A 17,548-nucleotide genomic window follows, 5' to 3' on the forward strand; every position below is an offset into this window, starting at 1 on the left:
TAATGCAGATTTCCTTGAAATCCTCAATGGCTGAACAACATCCTTTGCAATCAGATACAGATACAGTGAATATTAAAAGTTTAGCTTATACATCTCAGGCTTTATTGAAAAGTGTTACTACAAAATGTTAAGTAACATTTTTAAAACACTCCCAGCCAAGCAATCTTTATTCCAATTTATTTTTTCTCATTATTTGTATATATTTTTACTTAACCAAAACAAAAACATTAAAATGTCTAACTGCATTATGAATTTACCATTCCGATACACAGTAATGTCACAAACCATGTTTCTAATCAGTGCTACTGAATGCAACTTTTCCAGTAGAAGAACCGAATCGAAACTATCGAAGTTTTTTTTTTGTTTTGATCTAACGAATACGTGCCCAGCGGTCACGCTTTTAATCGGCATGTTGTGCGTCTTCAATCAGAAAGCACATATTAACGTTATGTTTTCACTTTAGTTTCGAAATATGTAAGTATGATAATTTTGAAAAATGCATTACGACTATGTTCCATTTCCAACATACTGCAGTCGAGTTAATGAAGTCATCCATGTAAGTGCGGTCTATCTGCGATCCGGATATCGGTGTGGAGTGACCTGGCATCCAGTGTTTGTGAAACCAAGCAACAGGCGTGGGAGGCGGAGTCTGTCCTCTACACCTTCCGCAGATGGATGCTTGAAAATGGTTTCTAGTATCGAAACTTTGAACTCCCATTATTTATAATTCGCTGAAGGAAAAATATTGGTTTCGTTTTTTTTTTATAATGAATTTAGAAATACAAGGCGTACCAGCTACACCAAGAGGAGGAGCAAAATCCAAGCAAGGAGGAGAAAAGAATTATGCACAGGTAAATTTGTGCCTTTTGTCGCTTAAAACATTTGTTTTGATGTAATTTGCTCAGGACGGGATTGTGTTTGGTTTGCAAACATTTAGTAAGGTGATTAGAATATCTTTTAATTTCTATTTGTATAATTCTTGAAAATAAAAAAATGCGTATGCATTTTCCCCGAATTTATTTTGAATGTTAAAGATGAATTAAGAAGGCCTCTGCCCTCAGACTTGTTAGCTACAAAGAGGACTACTGGTCACTAGATTAAATCTAAAGCGTATTCGCAGTGAAAAGATGCAGTTATCTGAACCGTGAAAACAATGTGATACCCAGTCATAATAAATAAAGATTAATACGTATTGCTCAAGATAAAATATACATAAAGTACAAGAGAACAAGCTAAAAAAATTGCAGAGGAGAATGTTGAAAGTAAGTATAATCTTCTATGCTATCTAAATTATTTTCACATAGGAATTTGATCTATTTTATTTTCCTTTCCAGGGATGGAGAGTCCAGTCAAGAGCATCTCGCAGCCCTCGTCCTACGGAGTAAGAATTACAAAGTTATTTTTCACATACGTTTTTTTAACCACAGTGTTAAGAATTTTAACTGTACTTATAGGACTATTACACACGTTACTGGCTATTTTAATTAATGTTATTATCTTTAGGCCTATATACACTGTGATTAGAAAAGTAAGTATCCCCCCATATGATTTTATATTAAACGTTTCCTCTAAGAGTTGATCAGTCTTTCACATTGCCTAATTCTGCCCCACTCCTTCTTACAGAACCGCTCCAGCTCTGTGATGTTTGAGGGCTTTCTTGTGTGCATAGCTCTCTTTAAGTCCCACCACAACATTGTGAGCCATTCTATCTTAGATTTACATCTGTTTTGGATCTTTGTCCTGTTGAATGATCCACTTTTAGTTCAGCTTTAGCTGTCAGACAGATTTTCCTCTAGAATACTCTGGAATAGTATGGAACGAGGCATTAAAGGGGGTATGCATTTCTTCTGGTCAAAGTAGTGTTTGGTTTTGGCCAAATATGACGTTTTGAATTATGGCCAAAACACCAATTTTGACTCATCTGTCCAGATCACATTTTTAAAGAAGTCGTGCTTTTCTTTCACTGTTTTGCAAACATAAGCCATGCTTATGTTCTTCTTGGAGAGCAGGGGTTTCCTTCTGGCTTTTTTCTTTTCGTGAAAGCCATTCTTTTTCAATCTTTTCCTGGTGATAGACCCATTAACTCTGACATTTATCATAAACATGAGAGGCCTGTAGATCCCTGGATGTGACCTTTGGGGTTCTTTGAAACTTCTATGAGCATCATATGGCCAGATCACATAGAGAATTTTGTAGGATTTGGTTGAGAGCGAGTCACAAAATTACAAAATTAATTAATTAACAAAATTACATTTGTTGAATTTTTGGAGGATACATGATGCCCATTAAAACAATTTTTTTTCAGAACAGCTGGAAATTGTCACGAGAAGAACATTTTGTTATGTGGTAATTTACTTGTACCTCCAATAATTTGAAATTGTAGGACGATGGAACTGGATCCTGGCTGTGTTTCAAGCATTGCAGTTCAGTCTGTATTCAGAATTGTTAAACTAGCTCTAATTAAAAAAAGACTATCACAGACAAACATCATTAAACAGGTGTTTTGCAACAGTCTTTTTATATCTTACACTAATAAGGAATAAAAAACTGTACATCAGATCCTCTTTTATTGTAATTAGTTAAGCATAGGCTGCCTGAATTATCAGGTTTCTTTACAATTTTGATGTGAACAGGAGCATCATTAACCTGTTCTGCAATACCAATACAGCTGTTGTTTTTGGCAGAGTCCCTGAGCTAAGACTGGGGAAACTTGGTGACTCAGAAGATGAGGTGAGTGATGCTTATACAGTATCTTGTAATATTAAGTCAAGCTTGATATTAAAGTACAGTGGTGTCGAGTAGAATAGTAAGCACCAAAAACCTAGCATGTAGTGGAACCAGTAATATCTGTTGCTCTTTTTAATTCCTCTTATTATATTTTGCCATTCACAGTATGTTTTCTGGAATCTTAGGTCTGTTTAAAGTAAGTTACAATGGCTGCAGTAAACGAGGGGATTGTTGGTCAGTTTCTTTAATGTGGTAACATAACAAGCCTACTTACTGACAATTTACTTTTTGGATTATGCAGTTCATAGAACTATAACTTCGTTGGCACTAACTATATCATGGTTATATCATGGAATTTGTATAATCATTTATATTTTTACATGGACGTGGTTACAAAAATGGTGAACAACAGAAAATAACTGTGCAGATTAATCAATGTGTAATAACTAACTCCCAAGGTGTAAAATATTTTTGCAGAGAATACAGTATACCTGAGTGGTCGGTATAATAAGAGGCACATGAGTTTTGGTTGTCTGGCACAGCTTTGGTGAAAAGAGTAATAATTTAGGCACACTGAGTTAAACAGATATTTATCAACAATGACAATACATACGCTAAACTACACACTATATGAATGTAAAACACACAATTTATGCTATTTACAAATTTACAGACATCCAAACGCCATACGTCCTTACCAACCAGAAAAACCTCAGACTGCTACCAAGCATTCAAATTTTATATAATGGCAAAATAAGAGATGCTACAATACCTGGATGCTACAATATGGGAACCTATTTCCCTATTGTATAATGTACTCAATAACCAGGAGAGGCCATTCTTTACACAGGAAATCAAAGTTCCTAACAACAGAATAGCAAACTCTCCTAACAAGGTTCAGACACTTGACTCCAATCTGGTCTTCATAAATTATCAGGACAGGGAGCTCTCACCTTCTGCCCTTCTGTTCCTTGTCCTTCCTCCTGTCTCTTCCTTCCCCTTTTTTCCCTACCTGCCTGTTGTCTTCCTGCTGTCTTCCTGGACTGTTGATTGACACTTAATCATTTTCCCAGAACTTAATAAACTAAGGTAACTAAGAAACGTTTACCTGTTACTTTGCAGCCTAAGCATGCTGATGCAGCTACCCACCTGAACTACTACCGCCTACAGCTGCTGTGACCCACTATGCCTTCCTCCAAATCTTTTTCTAGATCTCTTCGTCATACCTTCTCTTCCTCCCTGGGCCACTTGCCCACTTCTCTCACTAAACCAGCATTCTGTCCCCTGCTCCCGCCTCTCACTCCTCCTCCATCCCAACCTTTGTTCTCCCGCTACTTTACCTTTGCCTACTGCCCTGTCTCTCTCACACCTGAAGAAGGCTCCACGGCCGAAACGTTGTGTTCTCTTTCTTCTTTTTTTTTTTAGCATGGAATAAACCTATTACTTGTTCCTTTGCAAGGTAACTAAGGTCAACTTTAATGCTGCTTTATTAACTGAATCTCTAACTTCTGCATCTCAGCAGACATCTCCTTGTTTTGAAGCCCCAGAGAACTGGAAATGTTGACAATATCCTGGTGTCTTGATTCTTTAAGACACCTCATAGCAGTATTATGATGTAAAACTGTTAAATGTTCTGATGAAGCCGCAATATCTGGGTAAGAAGGTTGCCAAACATATGGGTGTTTCAGAATTCCATGTATAACTTGAGTTAACTCTTACTTTTAATTCACTCCGCAATATGTTAAACTGTGTATTCGTTAAATTTCTTTTCACACTCGCTTTACACTATCTAAGGTGCCTGAAACAGTTGTTAAATTTAAATTATTTGTTAACTGGTGCATAGAATCAATTCTGCATACCTCTCAAGTTACTGTCAGTCTTGAAGGAATAAAAGTTACTTGACTAGTGGTTTTGCTGCTTGCTATAAGAAAGCTAACAAAATGCGTCATGCATCATGGATTTTGTTTATGAATACTTCTGGCATTTAGTACCTCTGATTTTAAAAATACTTCTAATGGAAAAAAACATTTTAGTGTCTTTATTTTATTCCTCCAACCAGCTTCCTTCGCTGCTCTCTTAAATTCTTTTGATATTTAAAACAGGACGTGTACATTCCTGCCAGCAAAGGATATCCTCGTTTTGGTCCCCCAGATTCCACCTCTACTGTGAGCTGGGGGTCTCCTCTGTCTGCTCCATTGGCTCCCCTTCATCAGGTCCGTCTACAGCTGGGTATATCTATGCTGCCGCCATTATCTTTTAGAAAACATTAGTGTAGATAGATATACCTTGGTTCAATTGATTTATTACTTTAATTCAGCCAGTGATTCTCTTTGTTATATGTTGTGTTCCTATTAGACATCAGAATGTTTATAGCTTTTATCATCAGTACTGGTGTTAAAACACCTGCCCTATATAGCAAACCGTGCGGGGATATCTATTTTTTTCATTCAGATCGAAGATGTATTTTCTTCTTTTTTGTCCTTATCTGAGCGATCTCCATTGCATCTGGATCTTAAATCACAGCTTTTAAAAATGTTATACTCTTACTACATTATAATACCTGATATTAAAATCTAACAAAGAAAATCTTTGATTGTCCAAACCTTTGACAGAATCATTGAGCAAATGAGCACTTTTAGCTGCAAATAAAGTGATTGGGACATTTACATATTGTAGTTATGTTGGCAGTATGTGCGGCAGTATTACCACTTGTAGCCTGATCTCGTCAGATCTCAGACGATCTACAGTACACGGAAAAACAGGGTGTCACTACATCTGGTGGACCAGATGATGGCACTCTTCCCTCTGTCCCGGAATTTCCAAACCAATCCCCAGTATGATGTCAGAGGATACTGTGTTGTAGAAGGTGCCATCGTTAAGATGAGATGTTAAACCAAGGTCGTGATGACTTGGTAATTAAAGATCCCATGGCACTGTTTGTAAGAGCAGGTGTGTTAACCCCATTGTTATGGCTAAATTCCATAAATATGTTTGGCTTGCACAAACAACCCTACATACATTTGCCCGTTAATTCAAGTGGTGACACAATTTCTCACTCCACTTCACATGATCTGAAGTATAGTGGGGCTGTTGGCACACAATGTGTGCATTACCTCCAGTCTTCTTCTGTGAGGGATACTTTGGGATTTAAAAATGTATATAATTAATGAAATAAATTATGGTTTTATAGTGATATCTTTTTAAATGTTCATACTCAGCCACAACTTAACAGGAGTTTCCTTCCTTGTAAAATAATATTGTAACCCTAAAACAAGATGGGTGAAGTATTACAAATCATAAAGCTTTCTTTAATTTGTGTTTTCTTACAGGCTTCTAAAATGCACTTCATTAAAACAGATGAAAGCAAAAAGGTAAATGTTTTTGTAGGACAAGACTTTAGACCTTGTTTAATGTTTTAGAAGGTCTAAGATACTGGTAGCAGTGTGGAGTAGTGGTTAGGGCTGTAGACATCTAACTGTAGGTTTGCACATTTTGTACATCCATTTCTCTCGAGATTTATTCTGAAGACTCAAAATTTGAGTTTTCATTAAATAATCAAGTAAAAGAAATAAGAAAAATCTGCATTATATATTATTACTATACTATATACTATATAGTATGTATATACTACAATGCTTGTACTTTAATTTGTGTGGAATATCAAGTTAATTTCAGAAGAACTGTAATTGCAATAAAATATAGTGTATCATTTTACTAATTTTATTTCGTGGTTCTATTTTTAAACAACAATTTGTTGTGAGAGTGTTTTTTTTATATAGTGAACACTCCCACAAGAAAAGGAAAAGCCTGTTTTCACTTTACATGATGCAGGTTCTCCTGTTTTTTATACTTTGTTGGTAATGTGTTTTATAGCCTCCACTGTGGGAAGACAAGACAATCCCTGAAAATTTGCCTGCTCCTTCCGAGAGATATAAAATAAAATACAAGCAGTATGAAGCGGAGCTGAAGGAGAATTTTAAGCAGCATTCACAGAGAGTAAATGAAAAAAACAAGCTGGAGACCGAGGCACAGCCGTTGTCACATACAGCACCACAGTCGCAGGTGATGTCTGCTGTCATGTTTTGTGTTTATTTGTTAAATAGGCCTTTTGGTTTAGCTGCGGTTTTATGAATCTGAGACTTGGGTAAATGTTGGTTATTTACAGTGCAATACAACACAACAAAATGCATTCATGGCAGTGCTTTTATTTTTGCACTACAGCATAGTTGGGTGGAAATTGCTTTTGAAGATGATAATTTGTCTTTTTGTGTTAATGTGGATTCTTAAGAATTTCTTTAATGCGTGCACATATTAATACAATTTAATATACTAACCCCTTATTTACAGTTTACATTTGGACTTTTAAACAGCTTTATGCCAGACAAAAAATGTGAGTACACCGATTAAAGAGTAGCAAAATATTTGTTTTATTATTGTGTTATTACTACAGTAGCAGATTTATGAACAAAGAGATTTTCTCAAAGTTATTCATTAATTGTGTGAAAATTTCTTTCTGTGACATGATACACGAAGGAAGAATAAAATATTATTGAAGCTGTTACACTCTGCTTTCATGTAAAACATTCTATAAAAAATACTGCACCTTGAAGATAATAAACTCTTAACCCACCGTCCGACTAGCAGTGTCAAGAAGTAACTTTTGTATACTCCTCAAGTTCAGAAGTTATAATTTGAGGGATGACCAACTACCAGACCATCTAATATGCGAATTCTGTTTCACTGGAATCTTTAGACAGCAGCATTTCATGGAATTTTGATTTTATATTATGTGCATTTCTAATGAATAATATATTTTGTAAATAGGATAGCATAAATAACTAAGGTGGGGATTGTTACCACACAGAAAAGTGGAGTAATTGTAAGTGCTGTTATTTTTTATTCTAGGGTTATATTCTGAGCTCATAAACTTTGCTTCGATTGTTTCAGGAAAATGCCTAGCTATATACAGTATATGGGTGCAAATGTACTGTAAGTTACTCTGATTAAAGTGTCAGCCAAAAAAGCCTAAATGAAGAGAAGATATATGATGAAAAATGTTTCATTTTAGAAGTCTCTCAGCAATGAAGATGACTGGACATTGCTGGATGAAAAAGCCCTCCTACAGCAGTGTTATACCAGTAAGCCCTATACTATCCAGCACAGCATGAGAAAACTGGAAGCTGTAAGTGTTTTAAATTTAAAGCATGCCTTGAGCTTTAGAATGGGAAATGTGAGTCTCTTGAAACTTGGCAGATTATACAAACCAGCCTGGAGGTCTTTAAGTTCAGATCTGATCTGTGTTGCTTTAAGACTGTAGGTTAAAGTCCCCAGTGGTGGTGACTGATTACAGCTGCCATTTGGCTGGCCAGAGTGAACCAGTGTAATCTTGGTAAAAGCATAGGAAGACACAGACAGAAGCAAATAACATTTGAAAACAGTCTGTAAGTATTTGGACAGTGACACAATTTTTGTTGTTTTGGCTCTGTACTCCAGCACATTGGATTTGAAATAAAACAATGACTATGAGGTTAAACTGCAGAATGTCAGCTTTAATTCGAGGGTATTTATGTCTAATTGGGTGAACCATAGAAGAATCACAGCTAGGGCTGGACGATATGACCTCAAATCAATATCACGATAATTTAACACATTTACCAAGGTAACAATAAATTAACAATAATTGTTTTGAAATCCTTGAAATTTTATGATTACATGATATGCTGAAAGATCATGTTTTAAATATGCGAAACTATTAAAGTTGCACACACCTCACCTTGTGTTAGAGACAGCTGTTTGGCGGAATCACGACCATGAGTCCTCTTGTCAGTCTTTGATCAAACGATTGACACTGCATCTTTTTTAGATACCAGCTCATCTTCACTTGTACTTGTGTCATCCCTGCCTGACAGGGGTTCAGCATAAGCGCTCGTGTTGTCTCATGCCCGGCACGCTTCTTTGTGTTTTGAAGAGCGAAGGTTGGACGAGACAGAAGCATGTGACTGAATATGACGACTGGGTGTTGTAGTTTTTTAAGGGGACCGCTCATGAAAGCACACAGTGGGGAAAGCTTTTACCGAACATACTGACATAAGCAAAATTAGGTTGGTGAGAGATTCTTAACATCGGTAACGGTAAATTTTTGGTATATCGCCCAGCCCTAATCACATCCCTTTATATACAGTACATAGTCCTCCCAACATCAGTAATTTAATAATTGGACACATTAACATAATCTTAAATACAGTTGTCATGTTTAGTACTTGGTTGCAAATCCTTTGCATCAATGACTGCCTGAAGTCTGCGACCCATAGACATCACCAGTTGTTGGGTATCTTCCCTGGTGATGCTCTGCCAGGCCTGTAATTTAGCCATTTTCAGTTCGTGCTTGTTTTGAGGGCTTTTTGCCTTCAGTCTTGTCTTCAGTAAGTGAAATTCATGCTCAATGGGATTCAGGTCAGCTGATTGACTTGGCCAGTCAAGGGCATTCCACTTTTTGGCTCTGAAAAACCCCACAGTTGCTTTAGCAGTATGTTTGGGGTCACTGTTGAAAGGTGCAGTGCTGTCCAATGAGTTTTGAGGCATTTGGTTGGATCTGAGCAGATAAGATGCTTCTGTACACTTCTGAATTCATCCTGCTGCTGCCATCTGCAGTCACATCATCGATAAAGACAAGTGAGCCAGTTCCACTGGCAGCCATACAACGCCCAAGCCTTGACACTACCTCCACCATGTTTCACAGATGAGGTGGTATGCTTTGGATCATGAGCAGCTCCTTTTTCCTTCACACTTTCCTCTTTCCATCACTCTGGTACAGGTTAATCTTTGTCTCATCTGTCCATAAGACTTTGTCCCAGAACTCTACAGGCTTTTTAATGTACTTTTTAGCAAACTGGCCTTTTTGGTTTTGAGGCTTACCAGTGGTTTGCGTCTTGTGGTGAACCCCCCAAGGTTTTGCAGGTGTGTTCTTCTCTTTATGGTAGTCTTTGACACATCGATGCCTACATCCTGGAGAGTGTTCCTGATCTGTTCAACAGTCAAAAGGGTTTTTTTTCTTCACGATTGAAAGTATTCTTTGGTCAGACCGTGGTCTACCAGGTCGTTTGCTATTGCTAAGCTCACCAGTGCGTTCTTGCTTCTAAACAATGTGCAAAACAGTTGATTTTGACACACCTAATGTTTTGGCTATGTCTCTGATTGATTTATTCTGATTTTTCAGCCTCATGAAAAATCGGCCCGCATTACTGGCATTGCCACTTCTTTGGTCCTCGTTGAGAGACAAAAGCAACAGACTCCAGATGGAAATGTCACATCTAGAATCAACTCTAGACCTTTTGTTAGCTCTCTTGTGCATGAACTAACAATGCAACGACCACACAGCTGGCTAAGAAAAAACTAAGCAGCCAATTGTCCAATTACTTTTGGTCCCCTAAAATAGGAAGACTATGTATAAAAAGGGCTGTGATTCCTTTTTGGTTCACCCAATATAGACGTAAATACCCTCGAATTAAAGCTGACATTCTGCACTTTAAGTACAGAGCCAAAACAACAAAAAGTGTGTCGCTGTGCAAATACTTGTGGACTATATACTATAAATGTATACTAAATGTATTTTAGGAAGATCTTGCAGCAGGAAGAAGAAAGCAGGCTGTGGTGGAGCAGGTAATGGTGGATCAACTATCCAGGTTAGACATTCTTTTGAAGTTAAGTTTTCTTGAAAATAAAAACAAATTACATAAGTTAAGGTGTATTTCCTGTTGGAAGTGTTTTTTGACCAGTGATGATTATTGACTAGAATCAAAAGTCTGTTACAAAGAAAAATTCTAAAGGGTAGAATCTTTAGTTTTTTATTAAGGGCATGTTTTTCTAATATTCCATGTTTTTTGTGGTAATTGCTGGAAGCAGTGTCATTTTGTAACTTCAGTAAGCATTTCAGCTGTCTGCCAAATATATATTTTTAAAAGCATAGAATAAGTCGTCTCTTAAAAAATATCTTTTTAGAGCAGTCATAAGTGACCCTGATCAAAATTCAACCAGCAACGAGCAGATTTCAGTACAGCGGCCAGGATCAGCGCCCTTGCGATTCAAGAACAGAGCACTGCATGACACGAAGTAAGCATAAACTATGTGAACACTTTTTGGACAAAGTGATGTTAGGAGATTGTATAACCTGAGTATAGTTTAGCTTTAGAGATCTTTCTATTCTGCAGTAGAAATAAAATCTAAGTTTAGTGAACAAAATCAAAACATTTTGGCTGTGCACTCAACAGGTAATATGATCATATTTAATTAAAAATAACCCTGTACTACAATTGCATGATCTTTTTATAAAGTGATAAATATAAACTGTGATATTAACATCACTTTATTAGCACTATACAATGTCTTGCGTTAGGAATTCATCTTTTCGCGTTCCCAGACAGGGAGAGAGAAGCTCGGGGGCAGAGTGCAGAGTCAGCCATTGTACAGCGCCCCTGGAGCAGTTGGGGTTAAGGGCCTTGCTCAGGGGCCCAGCGGAGTAGGATTCCTCTGCCGGCTGCAGGATTCGAACTGGCAACCTTCCAGCCACAGATCTTCAGATCCTTAGCCACAGAGCCACCACTCCGTATTAAATTGTTAAATTATTTATTCTTTCAGAGTGAGGACCAGATCAGCATTGACAGAGAATCTGCTGTCTAACAAGTTGCGCTTTGATGCCCGAATTTTAACAAGGTAAGTTTATCAATGTATATTTTTTTTCTCTGGAAAAGTGCTGATAAAGCAAAAGCAGTAGAGTGTGAAGTGTATAATAAGAGTAGTTTGAAGTTTATTTGGTTAGAGCACATTTTTCTTTAACATAATTTAATTCGCAGCTTCAAGCTCTGGATCAGATCCTGTATGAAATAAAAAGATTTTCCATTTCTCTGGGACAATGTTTAATTTCTAGGAGTGGACGTGATGCCTGCAGAGAGCTAATTGGATTCTTCTTTGCTTTTGATAAATCCTTGACTATCTATGAATATCGACACTTTGGAAAAAACAGGCAAGTCTTTTGTGCTTTTCTTTGTTTCTGACATTCATAAGAAACAATCCATTCACTGTTAATTTTGTATTTTTCCCTAAAATTATACATTTTGGTTTTCTTTAGATCAAGTGCTCTCCCATTAATTCAAAAGGGGTCATACAGTCATCAGCATGGAAGAAGAAAAGGAGTACAATTTGGAATTCATGACTTCTATGTGGTAAGTAGTTTTGCAGTTTTGCACTATTTAATGGTTTGGATTCAAGGGAAGATTTGCAAAATCTGCTTTTGACTGAATTGTGATTTAAGTAATTTAAATTTTTTAATAGTTTCAGACATGGACAAGGATAGTAATAATTACTGATATTAACTTTGTGTTTGAACGTAACTCGCTGCTTTTTTAATTATTGTAAACTTTTTAACTTATTCCTTTAATTTTTGCTACTTTATTGTAAAAGGGGGCTAACTTAACATTTACTACCACTGGACATAATCTCCCAGAAAATATCAAACAGAAGCCATTGCTAACTCTTCGGATTACTGATGTGGATGAAATGGCAAAAAGCATGTTACTGTAAGTTCAGAAAACATTTTTAATAGTATTATACAGTATAAACATTAAAAATTAGATCATTCTGTATGGTATGTTGAATTATAAATATTTTTTTTAATGATGCCTCTGTGATATATGGGTATTTCTTCAGTTGTAAAAGGAAAATATAGAATAAAATTCTCAAGTATTTTAAAGTTCAGTCACCCCTGTATGTGACTATATGACAGGTATGACTTTACCTGTCGTATAAATAGAAGCTTTTCTTTTGTCAAATGGCAATAGCCTCATGGTGTTGCCACATACCTGTCTGACAAATGACAATTATTAAGAGAGCACATAAATGTAACTAAGTAAATTATAAAATAATGTAGTTCTTATCTAATTAAGTGTCTTCCAAATGTGTTGGTATGGCAAAGTCAAAACTATTACATTTGATTTACAGTCAAGCAGTTTGTATTTTTGATCATGAGATTAAGATGAATGATTAGCACAATACGATCTGTATGGTGTGTTGTACATATGAAGTTACACTACGAAAAAGCGTGAATGCTCAATTTCAGATGGTTGTTTGGAGCATCTGCAGTCTCTTTCTTTCTTCACATTTTAAACTTTCCACGATTTATCTTGGTCTCCTAAAACTTTTTTTTCCAATATTCTCTCTTATCATGTGTGCTTCTGATCACATTCTGAAGGATGATGGAGGACATGTCTTGCTCACATTATGTAATAAAATCCTGATCTGTAACTCAAGTCAAATTTAGTGATCTACAAAAGTCATTACAGTCTTCCCCCTTAAAGCACTAGGTTGAACTACTGTACTTCTGAACTTCTATACTTCCACCTCCTTTCCTGTTGCTAACTAATTAAAATAATGTAAACAGTTAGTAGGGTGTGGGTTGAATTGATTTTATTTAAATAGAATATTTCTAATGTATTTCAGGGCCTCTGTAGAAGACATTTACCAGGATCCAACAAAACAAGAAGTAGATGACAGAAATACACTGTTCTCCATTCAGGGTACTATTTCAGTAATAAACTATAACAAATACTTAAATGGGTAAAAAAAAATAACTTATTTTTTTTCTTCCTCTTTCCTGAAGTGTTTCCAAATAAATGCTTTCAAACACTGTATACAATATACAAAACATATTTATGTAATATCAGTCATATAATATGTCATATGAATAATGTGATTTGATAAAGTGGCTTAAGAATATAAAATTAAGCATTTTAATGGCATAGTGCAGTTATTCTCATTCCTGTTACTGGGGAGCCGCTGCACTACAGATTTTATAGGGAACTTACTGTAAGTCCTCAATCACACAGGGTTTGGAAACATGGTGATTAAGTCAATGATGTAAGTTGTTAGAAGCTAGAAGACCAAGTGGCTTCATTGCCAAGAGTATGGAATCGTGGGGAAATGTGTGGTTTGAAAGTCTTTGTGGAAATGAATAAATTTATAGTGGATTGAACTAAGTATTTCTACCTTTTTAGATTTCTTAAAATACTAATTACTTCTTAAAATACTAATAACTAAGAACACGAGTAATCACTGTTTTTATTTTGTTGGGGTCGGGGTGTTTTTGTCATCCCCAAGTCAGTTTTATTCTAGTCATGTAATTTCATATCACATTATTAGCTAGCATCACCCAGTATAGAAGATGAAGAGGCATGCTCCCATTGCTGAACTGTTTGCATGCTCACCGTTTAGTCATAATGTACTGTAATCCCTCTTATATGTGCTGTTGTTTCTTCCATAGTGTTCTTAGGTAGAATTCTGTTTTGGATTGTTGCATTATGTGCACAATGCATCCTACATTTCTGTTAGTTCACTGTACTTCATTTTCCACTTTGTAGTCATTATGGATTTTCCATTTTGTTACATATAATGATAATTAAGTGTTATATATAATTGATTTTCAGTTTACTTGTATTGCTACCTCGCAGCACTAGGACCCTGGGTTCATTTCTGAACCTGGGGTGCTATCGGTTTGTATATTCCCCCCCCCGTGTTCATAAGAGTTTTCTCCATGTGCTCCAGTTTCTTCCCACAGTCCAAGTATGTCTGTGTCTGTTTGCTCTCTGATGGACTAGCATCATGTCCAGGGTGTATCCTGCCCACCGGGATAGGCTCCAGCTCCCTCATGACCTTAATTAGATGAAATGATAAGAAAATACACAGGTGGATGCAAGTTGATTTATTAAAAAAAAGATTGATTTATAACAAATGTTGGTCAGTTATCAAGAGAAAATCACAAACATTTGTCTTTGCCAGGAACACTGAAAGAAAAACTAAAGAAGAGAGGAGTTCGTACACTTACAGGAATAGGAAAGCTCTTCAGAAGCTTGGATAAATCTGGAGACGGTGTTCTACAAAAAGAGCAGGTTCAGCTTGCTCTGAAGGAGTTTCACTTGACATTGTCAGAAAAGGTAGGGCCAGGATAGACCATTGCTGAGCTGTCGAATTATTGCTGTCTAATTATTTAAAATATCACTGATAAATACTTAGGTGTGACTGTCCTCTGTAAAATTATTCTTAATTTTGTCAGCTGTTTCTACAGTGTGTACCTGTGTTCCTTCTGTTGGACAGCTAAATCCAGTTGTTATAATAATTGAAATAATATCTAAGGAGAAATATAAAAATCATTACATTACGTTTCGTTAGGACTTTGATGCTGTTTGGCGGATAATGGACCTGAACTGTGATGGTGAAGTCGATTATGGGGAGTTCCTAAGAGCAGTCACTGGAGAAATGAATGAATACCGAAAGGCATTTGTCAGAAAAGTAAGTCACCTGATAGAGCGATTTGATTTCTTGACTCACAATAAATGTGTGCCAATAAAAGATCTCATCTTCCAACAACCACACACTGATAGTGTTCTTATCATGATCAAGTATTTAAGAAATTTAAAAATATTTGTATAAAAAAATAATATTAATAAAACTACAGTATGTTGCACTATGTCTCAAATGTCTAAAATTTTTCCAACTATGCCATCTCTTAATTTGTCTGCAGAAAGTTATTTTGGCATGCAATATTGATATCCAGTTGATACAGTACAGAATAATTAACAATACATGTCCGATGGTTTACCAGGCCTATATGAAGCTGGACCCAAACAAGACTGGTAGTGTTCCTCTGACTGACATTGAAAAGTTCTACTGTGCCAAGGGTCACCCAAAAGTACTGTCAGGTAAGATTCTGTGAATGCATAAAAAGTCTTTTGCATAAAATCTATTAATTTTTGACATTATGGAAATTATTCCATTTTTTGACATTATGGAAAGTCAACTTTAGAAATAAAATTGAATTGTATATGCTTAGATTCAACAAGTACTGCAAGTTTTAAACACTGGTAGAAACAGGTACAAAATATACACAGATACAATGGCAGCAAATAAAAACATTACTTACATGAAGTTAAAATAAAACAGCAGTGATCAGAGACCAAGAGCTACATAAAAATACATATCAGTGGAAGATAGCAATAGAGCACACATCTTCAGTTTACATATTTAAGAACAAACCTGTTGCCTTGTGGGTGAATTCAGCTGAATGTGACCCACTTTTGAAGCCCACGTGTCTAGTTTGTCTAATTTTACAAGAATATCAGTTGTCTGGGAAATACTGTAGCTGTATTCATATAAAAACAGCATTACTTAATACTGTCACAGGTTCCTCTATTTTCCACCTAGTCACCTGGGCTCAGTTCTTGGTGAAGCCAAATTTAATCAGTCCACAGCCAAAAAGAATGCTTGCAAAAGCCCTTATTTACAAGGCATCAGGCAACAGATATTGCTTGTAGGAACACAACACAATATTTTTAAAAATAAGAAAGAAATCAGAACACCTTCATCCTTAAATTCTACAAGAGGATCAAGACAGCAGAGAGGAGCCTCTGCCTTTTATTGAGGAAGCTCCACCCTGTGACCTCCCACAACCACATTAAAGGCACCTTGCTCTTCTACAGACATTTTTGCACAATGTCCCATTACACAAAAACAGTATACAAAAACAAACATTGTCCCCACACACAAAAAAGTATTTTTGTCTTGTATATTTTCTTTTAAACTAGTTTCATACAAATATTGTAGGTTATGGATGCATTAAACACTGGTGTTTCTAAATGGATGGGGAGACCAGCTCCTCTCCAGTCCACAAGAGGGCACTGTACAAAGAGGCCAGGGGGTGTCCAGTGACTTTAAATTGTGCCCTGATTCAAAATGTGGTTTTGACTCTGAAACCAAGTGAGTGCAACTGTAAGACTAGCTGCAGTTAAAAACCAAACATATGCACACAAGTATTTACAAATCCTATTTGTCTATTTTTTTATTTTTTTTCTTTGGCCTGCTGCATGATGTAAACTATGAACATAAAAGGTAAGTCTTCAAATTATTTTATTTTTTTCCCCTTTGTTATAGAGTACAGGCCTGCAATGAACACTGCAAGCTGTGGGATGGGTCCCATCTTAAATAATTAGATGAGTTGCTTCCTGTCTCCTTTAAGGGAAGCTAGTCTGGTTAATCGGGTGAGGGAAAGGCTAAAATGCACAATAATAGAATTTAACTATGTAATGCAGAATGGCAGAGGCTTTTGGCTCTGCAACCTGGACATGTGCTTGATTTTACTTTAGCTACTCAGGAAATAATAAACTAGGATTTTCATTGTTCTGTAATACACTATATTGATCCAGGTGAAGCCACAGAAGATCAGCTGAGGGCTGGGTTTGTAGAAACCTTGCGGGAAGCTTGCACAAATCGCAATGATGTTTCATACTGTGAATTTGAAGATTATTACGAAGGACTAAGTATTGGAATATCTGAAGATGAAGATTTTGCAAATATCTTAAAGAATTCTTGGGGCATTTAAAAATACAGGACCCTCAGTAAGTGGTTAATATAATTAACATATATATCTTAAATTATACAACATTGTGTGTTTGTGGAATGTGAAAATGAAGGAATTCACAAAGCGATTTATGCCCAGTGTCATGTTCATAAGAATCACTTTTGAATGGTAAAAATGGAACTTTCACTAGTTAAATAGTTTAACGTTCTTCATCTTTCCTCCTCCCTCCAAAAATTTGAATTAATTTCCACTCAAGTGCCCAACCACAACCCTTGTATTTTTATTTCCCATGGCTTCTAAACAAGTAAAAAAACAACTTTTGTATGTATACCGACATTAGACATAAACCCAACCCATGCACTTCTGTCATTTATAACCATTGTTAAAACATGTTATAAATTAAATGTGAGTTACTTTCTG

General features: G+C 36.2%; 1 protein-coding gene across 3 annotated transcripts; it reads left to right on the top strand.

The window, feature by feature from the left end:
* The first annotated feature begins 548 nt into the window (after positions 1–548).
* caps2 (calcyphosine 2) lies at positions 549–17,255 on the top strand. Of its 3 annotated transcripts, none has more exons than XM_069192278.1 (18): positions 549–851; positions 1,335–1,381; positions 2,685–2,730; positions 4,830–4,940; positions 6,057–6,098; positions 6,601–6,789; positions 7,799–7,909; positions 10,342–10,409; positions 10,726–10,836; positions 11,362–11,436; positions 11,651–11,746; positions 11,852–11,945; positions 12,184–12,299; positions 13,219–13,295; positions 14,554–14,708; positions 14,944–15,063; positions 15,377–15,473; positions 16,974–17,255. In XM_069192278.1, the coding sequence occupies exons 1-18, from the start codon at positions 768–770 to the stop codon at positions 17,147–17,149; spliced, it is 1,815 nt and encodes a 604-aa protein (XP_069048379.1). In that variant the 5' UTR covers positions 549–767; the 3' UTR covers positions 17,150–17,255. The 3 variants fall into 3 exon arrangements, with proteins under 3 accessions (XP_069048379.1, XP_069048378.1, XP_069048380.1); XM_069192277.1 differs by having other exon boundaries at positions 552–851; positions 7,796–7,909; XM_069192279.1 differs by lacking the exons at positions 549–851; positions 1,335–1,381; positions 2,685–2,730 and having other exon boundaries at positions 4,904–4,956; positions 7,796–7,909.
* Positions 17,256–17,548: the final 293 nt, after the last annotated feature.

This window comes from Lepisosteus oculatus, chromosome 7 (assembly GCF_040954835.1).
Source record: "Lepisosteus oculatus isolate fLepOcu1 chromosome 7, fLepOcu1.hap2, whole genome shotgun sequence".
Taxonomy (NCBI): Eukaryota; Metazoa; Chordata; class Actinopteri; order Semionotiformes; family Lepisosteidae; genus Lepisosteus; species Lepisosteus oculatus.

What these genes read in the sequence shown, in the direction of transcription:
- caps2 (XM_069192277.1), top strand. Translation starts at nt 768, where the DNA reads ATGAATTTAGAAATACAAGGCGTACCAGCTACACCAAGAGGAGGAGCA. An exon ending in TTGGTGACTCAGAAGATGAG is followed by an intron (nt 2,731 to 4,829) that starts GTGAGTGATGCT and finishes TATTTAAAACAG; the next exon opens with GACGTGTACATTCCTGCCAG. An exon ending in ATGGTGGATCAACTATCCAG is followed by an intron (nt 10,410 to 10,725) that starts GTTAGACATTCT and finishes ATATCTTTTTAG; the next exon opens with AGCAGTCATAAGTGACCCTG.